Below are 12,909 nucleotides of genomic sequence, written 5' to 3'. Positions count from 1 at the left end.
ATCCAATCTGTCAGAAAATCCTGTTGGCTCCATCCTCAAAATAGAACCAGAATCCACTGTGTTTCCCCACTCCACAGTCCCCACCCTGGTTTTGTCCTCTGTCATCTACCACCTGTACCCTCCCAGCAATCTCCTCCCTTGTCTTTATACTCCAGCTCTGCCCCTGCACTGCCCCTCTCCCCCCTTACAGTCTATTCCTGAAAGCAGCTAAGGAACCTCGTGAATCAGGTCACCTCCCTGGCCTGCTCAAAACACTGTGTCTCCATCTCATGCAAGGTAAAGGCATCCCCTCTCTGTGCTCATCTCACCCTTCTACTCGCCCTGCCCTCATTCTACTCCAGCCAAACTGGATTTTCTTTCTGTTATTGCAATAAACCAACTTCATTCCAACCTCAGGGCCTTTGCGCATGTTCTTCCCTCTGTCAAAAGTAGCTTCCCACTCATCAGTTAAAACTATGTACTTCATTAAAGGCAGTTTATTTCTGAGCACTAGGACGGTAGGGAACAGGTCTGTAGAGCTGGCCTGTTTTTCCACAAACACATCCAAAACAACTTGGGTGCTCATTAAGTTCTTGAATGTTATTCTTAGTCTGCTTGTCACGCTCTGTCTTTTCCATCTCTGTCTCCCTGTCTCCATCTTTCTCTATTTTTCTTTCTCCATATTTTTTGTCTCTGACTTTCCCTGTTTCTGCATTTCTCCCTCTCTTCTTTTCACACATATTAACAATATATATTCCTCTTTCTTGTTTCCCGTCTTTCTCAATCTCAGTTTCTCTCTCAGCCTGTGAATTTCTCTCGGTCCCATCCTCAAACTCCTGAAGTCTCAAGCACGCACACCGCACAGTCCCCTTCCAGGTGTCCACCTTCTTCTTGAGCACGCCAAGCCGCAGGGCCTTGGGGTCTGGGGCAGCATAGGTGATCCACAGGCCTGAGGCCACGTGCTGCACAAAGCACAGCGACTCCCCATACTTGATCTCAGGGGGGCCCATGCCTTCCACGTCCCGCTTGGGGGCCACATCCAGCTTCTCCTGCAGGGGCAGGAGCAGAGCCTTTTCATAGCAGTAAAAGCAGGAAGCTTTTCTGCTATGCAGGTAATGGGGGAACCCTAATGAGAGACAGCAGACTTGGGGCTGAGGCGGGATTTGGGGCTCCAGGTAAGAGAGGGCACCCTGACCCCACTGACCTTGGAGATGCGGAAGCAGAAGGAGGTGGCCTTGGTGTGGGCCTTGCTGGCGTCAACCATCACCAGACCCTGGTCCTCAGTGAGCGCCAGGTACCGTCCTGTGGTGACATGGCGGATGCGAAGCGGCTGGCCCCAACGCAGGTGGCTCCCACTCCAGCTGTGGAGGGTGAGGGCAAGGGAGTCAGAGGGTCCCCCCAGTCCTCCTATGCACACCATGGTTTTAGTCCAAACCTCCTCAAACCACAAGCCCTCTTCCAGGGTGCCCCAAACCTGCCTCACCTCTTTCTTAGGACCCTCAGTCCTCGTTCAGGAACTTTAATCCTCTCTCAGGCCCCCACAGATTCCTCTGGGCTCCCCAGGTGTCTCTAGTGCCTCAGTTTTCCCAGACCCATCATTTTATCCCTTTCCACTCCCCATATTTCCACTCGGGACCCCCTGATCTCTCCCTCAGGAACCCCCCATCATTCCCCAAGACCTCCTTTTCCTCCAGGAATCTAGGACCCCGAGGGCCTCATGGTTCTCTTGGGCTCCCCAGATTTTCCCTGAAACCCCCCAACTCTCTTCCTTGGTTCTTTCTTCAAGACCCTCTCTTCCCTCCCAGACCCCCAATCCCTGGCCCCTCCCCAAGCTCAACCCTAAAGCCCCCACCTGATTCTCAGAGGCTCCAGTCTCCAGAGGGAGCGGGCGTGGGTGCACACAGCTCCCCCCTCATAGTGTACAAGTCTGGGGACACAGGAGAGAGTGAGGTCAGGGGTTTAGTCTCAGAATCTGACACCTAATCCACCCATAGGTCCCCAGTCCCCCAACCAACTTCTGTGCTCCCCCCACCCCTGCCCTGAGACTCCACACCCTCTTGTCCCCTACCCAGACCTGCGCTGGTCATCGCTGTCGGCAGGGGAAATGGTGAGGCACTCATCCATGTGTCCGTGAAAGAGGCGGAGGACATGGCCCCCGGTCACATAGCCTGGAGAAGAGCAAGGACAAGTGATCCCTATGGTGCTGGAGTGCCAGACAAGCCCAGCAGCCAAAGCACAGTCCAGGGGCCCCCTGTGGGAGGCTAGGGGCTGGATTGTGGGTCTGCAGCTAGGGATCTGGGTTTCAGGGTATGAAGCATAGTCTGAGAGTAAGGCTAAGTCTGAGGCCTGAAGTGGGGCATGAGATTTCAGGTCTGAGGTTGGGGATCTAAGTCTGGGGGTCTGAGTGTGCAGAGCTGAGGCTGGGGGGTTCATGGGTCTGAATTGGATATTCGAGGTTGGAGTTAGAGGTTTGGGTCTCGTGTTTCCTGATACAGAGGTCAGAGTTCCAGGGCTTGACTTGGGATTTGGATGTAGAGGTACAGTGGTGGGCTCTGAAGTTGGGGTCTACATTTTGAGTGTGATTTTGAAGGGCTGAGGCTGGCAGCTGAGATTTGGGGTCTGATGTTTATGGTTTGGAAGTCTGACTTTGGGGTCTGAGTTTCAAGAGATCTGAGCTTTACTATTGGAAGTTTGCCACAGGCTCCCTGGATCTGAGATTGAGGCCCGAGTTTTGGGATTTGTGCTTTGAGTCTCAGCTTGTGTCTGGCTTAGGGCTCTGAGGTTTGGGGCCATGCTTTGGGGACTTCGCTTGGGGGTCTGAATCTGAGAGATGATTTTGGAGATTCGAGGTTAAAGGCAGAGGTCTGAGGTTGGTTGGCTGAGGCTTGGAGTCTGAATTAGGGGGTTTAGTTTGGGGATCAGTGTTTGAATTTGGAAGTCTGGATTTGGGGGCTGAGGTCGCTGTCTGTGCTTGGTGTCTGAGGCTTAAGTTTAAGTCTAAGCGCCAAATGTGATGTTGTAAGCTTGGGTTTGAGTTTAAGGGTCTGGTCTCCCGAGCCTGAGTTTGGCAATTGAGCTTTGGGGACCAATACATTGGGGTCTGAGTTTGGGAGTCTGATACTGAGTTCTGGATTTGGGGTCAGGTGGAGAGTTCAGTGTGAGGGTCATAGTTCAGGGTCTGAGGGGCAATGTGGGAAGTCTATGTTGAGAGTCTGTTTGGGGGCTGGAGTTATAAGGTCCTCACCCTCTTCACAGCCAGAGGAGATGGGGTTCATGTTCCACAGTGTCTGCATGAAGGAGGCATCAACCTGGAGCTCCCCGCTGGCTGTTGACAGGTGCTGGAGACAACCAGGAGGTGGGTCAGAGACAATGGCAGTGGGGGAAATAGTTCCAGAGGCAGAGGCCAAAAACGGGGGTGGAAGCCGGGAAACCAGCAGATGGGAGACAGAAAATTAGAGGTCATAGGTCAGCAAACTAGAATGGAGTCAGGAGATGGGATGTCGGAAACCAGTAAATTGGATGTCAAAGCTCAGGAAACTGGAAATTGGGAGTCAGGACGTTGGGGCTAGAGACAAGGCTAACTGGTGATAAGGAAATGGGGTGGACCCCCTCTGCCTCCAGCCCTGGGGGCAGTAGCAGCCATGACAGAGGTGGATTGCTCACCAGGTAGCGCTCAGAGGAGACACTAACGAGGATGAGGTCATCCCCAACTCGGACCTTTTCTCCTTCGGACCTCTGCTTGGAGGCTGGGTGCATCGTCCACCAGCAGGCCTCTCCTACGGGGCAGGGCTCTCAGGATGATGGCTACCCAGAATACAGTTCCCAAGGCCTTCTCTTCCTGAGCCTCCCATGCCTTCTGCCCACTCCTACTGCTGCTACCAACTCTGCTTCACAGTCCCCTATTCCTGCCCTCAGACCCTCTGCCTACAGTTCCCCTGTGCTTGCCCAAGTATTCCCATCCAGATGTGTCCATTCGCACCCCCAGAGCATCCCCATGCCGGCCCCCATGGTTCTGCAGACCTCCCTGTCACACCCTGCCCTCCAGCTCCTGCACCTGTTGCATCCTCCTGCAGTCCCACGTCAAAGGCCAGCTTGTCAGTCATGGAGCGGGAGGTGGTGAGGCAGCTCAGGTACTAGGGTCATAGGGGGGCAGTCAGCCTCTTCCTGGCAGGCACTACCCACCCTGCTCCCTGCCCCAACCTGTGCCCTCTCAGCGATGCACTCACCATACTGCTGTGTGCATGCCGGAGCAGGATGGCATGGCCATACAGGAGTGTCCGGTGTCCCCCGCCCTGGGATGACTGTGAGGGGTGGGCACAGAGTGAGAACAAACACCCAATACACCGGGCCTATCCCAGCTGGGAATCTGACCCCCATAAAATACCATGCTCGGGTCTGGATGCAAGGCAGCCTCAGTTTAGACCCTCGACAGAGTCTCTGCCTCAGTTTCTGAGAAGCCTGTGGGTGGGGTGTTTTATATTCCCAAGGCCCACTCTGTCCTCCCTGACTCCTTCACCTTGCTCACGAGGCTCCAAAGTCACTCAGGGAAGCCAGATCCCTCCCCTAGGCACAAGGACACTCAGGGAAGCCCCAGTATCTCATGTTCCATGGACCACGGCCTCTCCTGCTCTAACCTGTCACGTTATGGCCTAGCTGCAGCTGGTGTGTACTGGGACAGTCCTACTGGTAGTCAGAGATTTTAACATCATTTATGGGGACCTGCCGTGTGCTGCCACATACACCCTCTTGAAGAGTGACACCTGCTCGCTCGACAGTACCAGGCCTCCCATCCCAGCTCTCACATGCCCATGCTCTGAGGGAGCCATGTGATGGGACCACGTGATCACATGGCAGACTGGAGGGGACTCACACTTGGGATAAGGGAGGTGAGGGGAGAGGTCCCATGCAGAGAAGAGCTGGGATCAAGAACAGGGAAAGGATGGAAAAGAAGAAGGAGTAGGTGGTGGGGACAGGGGCTCAGAAGCCCTCTCCACTTCCTTCTTTCCTGGCCTGTTCTGGGCTCCACAGCCCCGACAACTGGGGTGGGAAACCCCAGCCCCATGTGCAGGATGTGAGCCCAAGAGGCAGGCCTGGGGTCAGAAGGACAGGTGACACCCAAGGACAGACCTACCCACTTATCCAAATTGAGGGCCTGTGGGGGCGGGGCAGAGAGAGGAAGAAGAGCAGATGATAAATGATGCCCAGGTCTCCCCACCCACCCCTGCCACCCAGCAGGCCTGGGCTGGGAGCCTCACCTCCACGCCGGCCTCCACTGTGTTGGCCAGCATCTCCTGCAGGGCTCGGACGGACAGGGACTGCTCCAGGACAAAGCAACAGATGGCCAGATCGGGGGGCACATTCTGGATGGAGGGTGAGATGTGAGTGGAGGGTCTGAGGGCCCAAAACCTGGCACACCCCCTGCCTTTAGTCTAAATTCTCACATCCCTTGGAGACCCACACTCAATCCCAACCCCCCAAGAAGCCCTGCCCTCTGCAACCCGCTTCAGGCACCCTGAATCCTCCTCCCCAGAACCACAGAAAACACCTCTGCTATTCTCCCCTCTCAAGCACCTCAAGAACCCCACCCAAACCTCACAGAAGCTTCCACACTACCCTCCTGCTCAGGCATCCCACACCCCACCTAATCTCAGAGGACACCTCAGCCCGTGCCTCCACCCACAGACACACTGCACCTAGGAGGCTCCCCCGCTTCCCCTGCCAACCCCACCCCAGATCTCTCCATCCCAGAGGGAGTCCCACCTCCTGGTGACCAGTGCAGCCCAGTTCCTGCCTCCCACCTGGGACACTGAACACTGCTTCCAAGTCCCAGGAGGGCAACCTTAACCACCCTCCTCAGTCTCCCACCTGTCACCTCAGACTCCTAGGCACCTTCTCCCTCGGACCCAAGGCTTTCTGCCACCTGCAGACCCCAGACCCTTCCCCCATCAAGTACCATTCCCCTCCGCCCTTTCCCAGACTATGCCCCTTATCCCTTCAGGTCATCTCCTCTCTCAGACCCTGAGTTTACCTCACCCTCAGACCCCAGGCTCCCTCCACCTCTCAGCCTTCGCCCCCTCCCACTCAGCCCCCTGCTAGCATCCTTCCCCGACCTTCTAGGCCCTGTCACCTTGGATCCAAGACCCTCTGCCCTCTCAGACACCTGCTTCCAAAGCACCCCAGCCCCCTTTGCCTCTCAGTCGCCCCATTTTCTCTCCTATCAGCACCCCCTCTTCAGACTTCCAGACCACTCTTCTTTGGACCCCAGATTCTGTGCCCCTTCAGGCCCCTTCTTCCCCTGGCCCCCACCCTCCCTCCTGTGCTAACCTGGGCATTGCTGGTGGGCTCCAGGAAGCAGAGGCGGTTGCCAAAGCCCTCGGCTGCCAGACAGAGCTTAAGCTGCTCCTTCAGCACGGTGGCACTGCACTGTAGGACAACCTCGTCGTCCTGGGGGTGGGGCGGAGTGGTCAGGGCTCCCTGCACCCACCCACGTCTCACAGATACTGCATACTTTGGCCACTCACCCTATGCTGTCCCCATGAAAGAGATGCCCACCCTTGCAATTTATCAAGTAGGTGCCTGTGCTGAACACTCCACATTCTTCTAACATCCCTACGGAACAGAGGCCAGTGTCATGCCCATTGTAAAATGGGGAAAATGAGGCTCAAAGAGGGGACGTGGTTTGTCCAAGGCCACACCGCTAATAAGAGGAGAAGTTGCAATTTGAACTGCCATCTAGCTGACTCCAAAGGCTTCCCAGGTGGAGTCCTCAGTGTGAAGCATCAGAGGGTGGAAAGCATGAGCACCTGAAGCTCAATGGCTTTTATGCTGAGCCTTCTCTAATTTCTCTTTTGTGTATTTTCTTTTAAAAATATATTTTATTTATTTTAAAAAAGATTTTATCTATTTATTTTTAGAGAGAGGGGAAGGGAAAGAGAGGGAGAGGAACATCAATGTGTGGTTGCTTCTCGCATGCCCCCTACTGGGGACCTGGCCTGCAACCCAGGCATGTGCCCTGACTGGGAATTGAACCAGCAACCCTTTGGTTCACAGGCTGGCACTCAATCCAGTGAGCCACACCAGCCAGGGCTCTCTTTTGTGTATTTCCTTAATAATAGCTATCATGCCCTGGCTGATGTGGTTCAGTGGATTGAGCACCGTCCTGCGAACCAAAGGGTCACCGGTTCAATTCCCAGTCAGGGCACATGCCTAGGTTATGGGCCAGGTCTCCAGTTGAGGGAGTGCGAGAGGCAACCGATTGCACATTAATGTTTCTCTCCCTCTCTTTCTCTGTCCCTCCCACTCTAAAAAGTATATAAATAAATACAATCTTTAAAAAAGTAATAATAGCTATCATTTAAGGAGTGGTTTCTAATGACACCAGAATGCGATGCCAGAGCCAAACTGGATCCTGGACGGAGGGGAAATGCCACAATGGACTGTGTTGCAGCAACTGGTCGAAGCTGAATAAGGACAGTGAATTAGAGAACGCTGTCACCACAAGAGTAATTTTCCTAATTTTGGTAACTACTGCGATTTGTGTCAGACTGCCCTTGTTTCTTAGGAAACAGACACTGAGGTATTTAGGGTTTAAGTGCATCATGTTCACAACTTACTCTAAAACACTTCAGGAACAAAGTGTGGAGAGGGAGAGAGAGAGAATGTGCCAAATCTTCACATTTGGGAAAAATGACTGAAGGCCACATGGGAGTTCTTTGAACCAACCTTGCAACTTTTCTCTAAGTTTGAAATGATTTCAAGGTTATAAATTAAAATTTTGAGTAAAACAGAATCATTTCCATGTGCTGGGTCCCATTTGAAGAACTTAACATGTATTAACTCATTGAATTCTCACAACAACCCTTGAGGTGAGTCCTATTATGTGAACCAGTGGAAACAGAGGCCCAGAGAGGGAAACTAACTTGCCTGAAGTCACACAGCTGTCATTTGACATAGCTGGTATCTGATCTCAGCTCTATGGCTGGCTCTGTATGCCACACTCTGAGAACACAAGACCACCTCTTAATACATGACTATAGTAGTTCTATAACTAGTATAAATGTAGATGGGGAGTGCCCATTGTTTTTACTGACAGAGGTCTCAGTCAAAAATGAAGGAGACCACAGCTCTTAATTGCTGAGGAAGGCAGTGAGTGATTATTCTGTCTGGTAGCTGAGAAAACATTCAAGGATCTTAGGCACCCTGCCTGAGGTCGCACAGCCTTCGGCCCTTCCAGCATATCACACAAGCATGTTTCAGTCCTGGGCTTTGACCCACACAGGCAGCCCTCAGTCAGTCTATCCATCCTGGGGGGAGGGAGGGAGGGTGGACCTGCTGGCAGGAGGTCCCATGACTTTTCTGTCCTGTAACCCACAACTATGACATACTGGCACTTGTGAATCCATAGGAATCATAGAGCTTGCATTTATTAAGCACTGCCGTCAGCGAGGCCGAATGCTCGGGACTTCACGTTCATTTGATAGACAACTACTGAGCATCTCATGCTGCATATTAGGCAGTGAATAAAACAGACAGAACCCTGTCCTCACGGAGCTGACATCCTGTGGGGAAGACACAATAAACATGTGAATAGGTTCATAATTTTAATGTCAGTCATAAGTGTAATGGAAAAAATTCCCCAGGGTGATGCAAAAGAGTGGCTTTTGGGGTAGGGATGACATCAGTAAGGGGATGAAGTGACAGCCTCTCCAAGGAGGTGACATTTCAGCTGAGCCTAACACTTTATCCCAAACCGTAAACCTTATCCAAATAATGAGAAGGAATCAGTCCTGGATGTGTCTGGGGGAAGGAGGGGCAGCCTGTGGCTGGAGGGGCCCGAGGGTGTTGAGGGAGAGCGAGGCAGGTAGGATGGCGGGTCGGGAGGAGCGAGGGAGATTGGGAACAGATGTGCTCAGAGAGCTACCTGCACAGACCCCTTGAATCCTGATGGTACATATTTTTTGTCCCCATTGTTAATTTTAGTATATTTGCTGCCAAAGTGAGCACCGTCCCCAATTTTCAGATTAGGAAATTGAAGTTCGGAGAGAAAAAGAAGTATCACTTGGCCAAAGTTAGGAAGCTGGAAAATGACAAAGCAAGGACGTGAACCAGAGACAGGGGACTTAATTGCTACACCAATGATCCTCTAACTTTCTCCTGCGTCAGTGTGAAGGGGAGTGGCCTGGTTAAAATGCAACTTCCCTGATGCCCCAGTCCCTGCCCACCTCCCCCCATCCCCAATTACAAGAGCCTGACTCAGTGGCTCTGCCTGAGCAGGGAATCTGGACAATTAACTAGCCCTCAGGAGGTTCTGAGAGGGGCCATGCTTTGAGAAACCCCAGCTAGGGCAGGGCTAGAGACTGCCACCCATCAAGGGGATATGAAATGCATCTGGGGGCCCATGCCACCATGCTTAAAAAGGGAAATAAGCGGGGAGATAAGTAGAGCAAGAACAGAAAATACCAACGTGCCCATGATGTTCTAAGGGCTACTTACATTCTATAAGACTTGTTTCAGTTAAAACTAGGTGTGTACGTGTCTGTGTATGTGTGCACGTGTGTGTGTCGGTATACCTGACTTGTCCATACTGCCATGAACTGGAGGCAGCCTGATGTCCATCAGCGGGTGAGCTGAAGAACAAACTGTGCCAAACTCACACAGTGAGATACTGCTCAGCACCAAAACAAACTTTGATACGTGCCACGTACATGTATATCAAAAATACTACCCTGAGCAAAAGAAGCAAGGCCAAGGAGCATGTATTACATGTGAAACGCTAGAATGACTAGTGGAACCTGCAGTGACAGAAGGCAGATGGACAGAATGATGACTGCAAAGGGCAAGAAGGGACCTCCTGGGCTAAAGGAAACATTCTGCCTTAATTATGATGGTGGTCACATAACTGTGGACAGTTTGTCAAACCCACTGAACTGTAACACCTAAAATGCATGCAATTATTGCATGTCAATCATACCCCAACAAAGTTGGTTTTTAAGTAATATATGTATGGCCCTGGCCGGTGTGGCTCAGTTGGTTGGAACGTCATCCTGTAAACCAAAAGATAGCTGGTTTGATTCCTGGTCAGGGAACATGCCTGGGTTTGGGGTTTATCCCCAAGTCAGGGCACGTATGAGGCAAACTATCAAAGTTTCTCTCTAAAATCAATAAGCATGTCCTTGGCTGAAGATAACAAATAATAATAATGCATGTGCGTAGGTGCATGCACCAGGTTACAATATAAAAATATACTTCTTACTAGAGGACTAAAAAAAATAGAGAAAATCACTACGCATTTGAAATGTATTTACAACCTGCTTGGGCACAGAAGCCATTGTCCTCAGAAGTCTTGGTGGAGGTGGACAGACAGTTACTGTGCTGTGGCCTGGAGTGCACCATTACAAGGGTCACCCAAGCAGAGGCAGGGAGTTTATTTGGTTATTAATGATTGTTGGCACATCCTATGCAATATATTTAAATTGAATTATGATACCAGATAAAATTACAGATGGGATGAAGCTTGTGTATCATCCATTATCATGTGTGATCAATAAACTGTTTAATACCCTCTTTAAAAAACCAAAATAAACAAACAAAAACCACCACACAACCTCAGTAAAGTTCAAGTAAACACACCCAGTCTGTGGCCAAGAGATGCCAGGGCCAGGCTTCTAGAACCCAACAATGCCTACCTTGGCAAATCTAAGCCTAGTTTTCCTCTTGTGAAAGCAGGAGGGCTGGGCCCCCAGGGCATCTAGAGATGACACTTCCTGGCCTTGACCTTGGGCAAGTGATTCCACTCAGGTTTCCTTCAAACCTCTCAGAGAGATAAAGATAGGGCGCTACCTCAGAAGATAGGGCAGTGAAGATATAATTAGATGTCTCAGAAGGCCGCGGCCCTGGGCACGGGGCCTGACACAGAGTGGCTCAGGGGCTGATGGCCATAGCCACAGTCTTATTAGGGCCCGAGTGGAAAGGAGGGCCCAACCCTTGGTGTCTGCTAACAGGTTGGAGTCGCAGCAAGAGACCAGGGTAAAGCCAGGCCTCCTCCCGTGGCTGAAAGTTCAGCTGTCCCTATCCTTCACTACCAGCCCCAGCTGTTTGTTCCTCCCTCCCAGGAAACCAGACCATATAACCAGGGTCCTATTCTGGGGCCAGAAAGCTATGTCAGCATTTCCCAGGGCCCAGAGGGGATGGGGAGGGGCTAGTGCAGGGTCAGCAGACCTGGCTCAAAAGAGAGAACATCTCCTTCTAATACTCACACCCCACATACAGCTGAGCCTCTGGGAGGGAAAAGTGAGAAGGATTCTGAGATGGGCATCTCCTCCCCCCAACCTCTTCCTGTCCCCTGCCCAGGCCCCAGAAGAACTGACTATTCTGGGAGAGACACCTGTTGTTCCAATTCCCATCCCTGCCCCCAGCCAGGGATCAGAGAGATATGGGGACAGAGCTAGAGAAGCAGAGCCAAAGGCAGAGGGCTTGAGGCCAAAAAACAAAGACAAAGACAGAGACCGGGAGACAGAGGCACAGGGACGACACAAAGAGACCTATAGGTAAAGGCTCCTCTCAGAGACTATTAACAGCCATATTTGACCTTCCTCCCCAAAACCAAGGTGGGAAAGGAAGAAGACCCAGAACCTGAGGGACCCCGAGACCCTTAAGGGTCAGGAGTTCAAAGGACTTGGGTCTTCCAGCCCACCCCAGCCCCCTTCCCAAGAATTTATATAGGTCAGAGTCTGGAGCAAGAAGAGAATTAGGGCTAGGCTAGGGGGGAGGAGGGATGGCTAAATTAGGCTCAGGAATTAGAACCACCTTCCCCAAGTGCCTGCTTCCCGGGTGGTGGAGGGGGTGCTCCCTCTGCAGCCCCCCTTCTCCCAGACAAACTGCTAATATCAGAAAAGTTCCAAAATCTACAAATTCTCTGTGGTGAAAAAAGGTGGGGGTGGGGAGATGAAGAGAGACAAAAACTGAGAATGACAGAGTGACAGTCACCCAGAGGGACAAAGGAAGAAACCTTGAGTCTCAGAGACCACCAGCAATCAGGACAGAAACATCCGGAGACAGAGAGAACTCATAAGAGCCCGAAAGGTAGCCCCAAAGACCCCTAACACAGAGTACGCACCGTCCGCAGGAACTGAACCTCATCCTCGCCCTCTCCTCCGTCTCCCATGATATCCAGGCCTGAGGGGAATAGCAGGAGAGGGACTCAGGCTTGAGGGGGCGGGCTGGGGATGGGCTGGGGTCCGAGACCTCTGGGGTTGCCAGAGGTACCCGCAAGGCAGATGGAACTGCGAGGAGGACCCGCGTGCTGGACAGAGCTGCGAGGAGATCCCCACCCCTGGGTTCCCATTGGGCCAGAGCGACTCGGGCCACGCCCCTTTGCTGGAGTCCCACCCACAAACCCCAAGCCTTAGCCAGAGGAAACAGTTGGTTGGGGAGGGGCGCAAAGGCAGTGTGGGGGTGTCCTACCCGCAGCGCATTTGGCCCAGGATGGCTATGAATGTGGCCCAGCACAAAATCGTAAATTTATATTAAAATTTTTTTTTTTGCTCATCAGTTTTTTTGTTTGTGTGTTTAATGTGTGATCCAAGACAACTCTTATTCTTCCATTGTGTCCCAGAGATGCCAAAAGGTTGGACACCCCTGGAAGGTAGCCGCCCTCTCTCCACATTCTAGGTAAGGAAGGGGCCATCATTCTCCCATTTCACAGAAGCAAACTGAGTCTGAATGGGGAGCCCCTGCTTGATGTCATACAACGGAGCCAGGATGTGCACTAGGTCTCTGGAGTTTAAAAAGCAGCTGACAGCCCTGGCTGGTGTGGCTCAGTGGATTGTGTGCCCGCCTGTGAACCAAAAGGTTGCCGGTTCAATTCCCAGTCAGGGCACATGCCTGGGTTGCGGGCCAGGTCCCCAGAAAAGGGTGTGTGAGAGGCAACCA

General features: G+C 52.2%; 1 protein-coding gene across 6 annotated transcripts in view; it reads right to left on the bottom strand.

The window, feature by feature from the left end:
- The window catches only part of RYR1 (ryanodine receptor 1), a 113,294-nt gene extending 101,056 nt beyond the window's left edge, over nucleotides 1-12,238 (bottom strand). For 3 of the 6 annotated variants that reach the window (XM_053914587.1, XM_053914590.1, XM_053914591.1), the window contains exons 1-11: nucleotides 12,095-12,238; nucleotides 6,304-6,423; nucleotides 5,235-5,339; nucleotides 4,206-4,280; nucleotides 4,034-4,112; nucleotides 3,643-3,755; nucleotides 3,224-3,317; nucleotides 2,054-2,147; nucleotides 1,832-1,906; nucleotides 1,184-1,340; nucleotides 864-1,028 (exon numbers count right to left, since the gene is read on the bottom strand). In XM_053914587.1, the coding sequence (XP_053770562.1) occupies nucleotides 864-1,028; nucleotides 1,184-1,340; nucleotides 1,832-1,906; nucleotides 2,054-2,147; nucleotides 3,224-3,317; nucleotides 3,643-3,755; nucleotides 4,034-4,112; nucleotides 4,206-4,280; nucleotides 5,235-5,339; nucleotides 6,304-6,423; nucleotides 12,095-12,142 (1,125 nt within the window). In that variant the 5' untranslated portion in view covers nucleotides 12,143-12,238. Of the gene's footprint in view, nucleotides 1-863; nucleotides 1,029-1,183; nucleotides 1,341-1,831; nucleotides 1,907-2,047; nucleotides 2,148-3,223; nucleotides 3,318-3,642; nucleotides 3,756-4,033; nucleotides 4,113-4,205; nucleotides 4,281-5,234; nucleotides 5,340-6,303; nucleotides 6,424-12,094 lie in introns of all 6 variants that reach the window. The other 3 variants (XM_045185417.2, XM_053914589.1, XM_053914588.1) reach the window with 1 other exon arrangement.
- Between the last annotated feature and the right edge of the window lie 671 nt (nucleotides 12,239-12,909).

The sequence above is a fragment of the Desmodus rotundus genome, chromosome 12, assembly GCF_022682495.2.
Source record: "Desmodus rotundus isolate HL8 chromosome 12, HLdesRot8A.1, whole genome shotgun sequence".
Taxonomy (NCBI): domain Eukaryota; kingdom Metazoa; phylum Chordata; class Mammalia; order Chiroptera; family Phyllostomidae; genus Desmodus; species Desmodus rotundus.
This window is presented reverse-complemented; position numbering and strand designations above follow the sequence as displayed.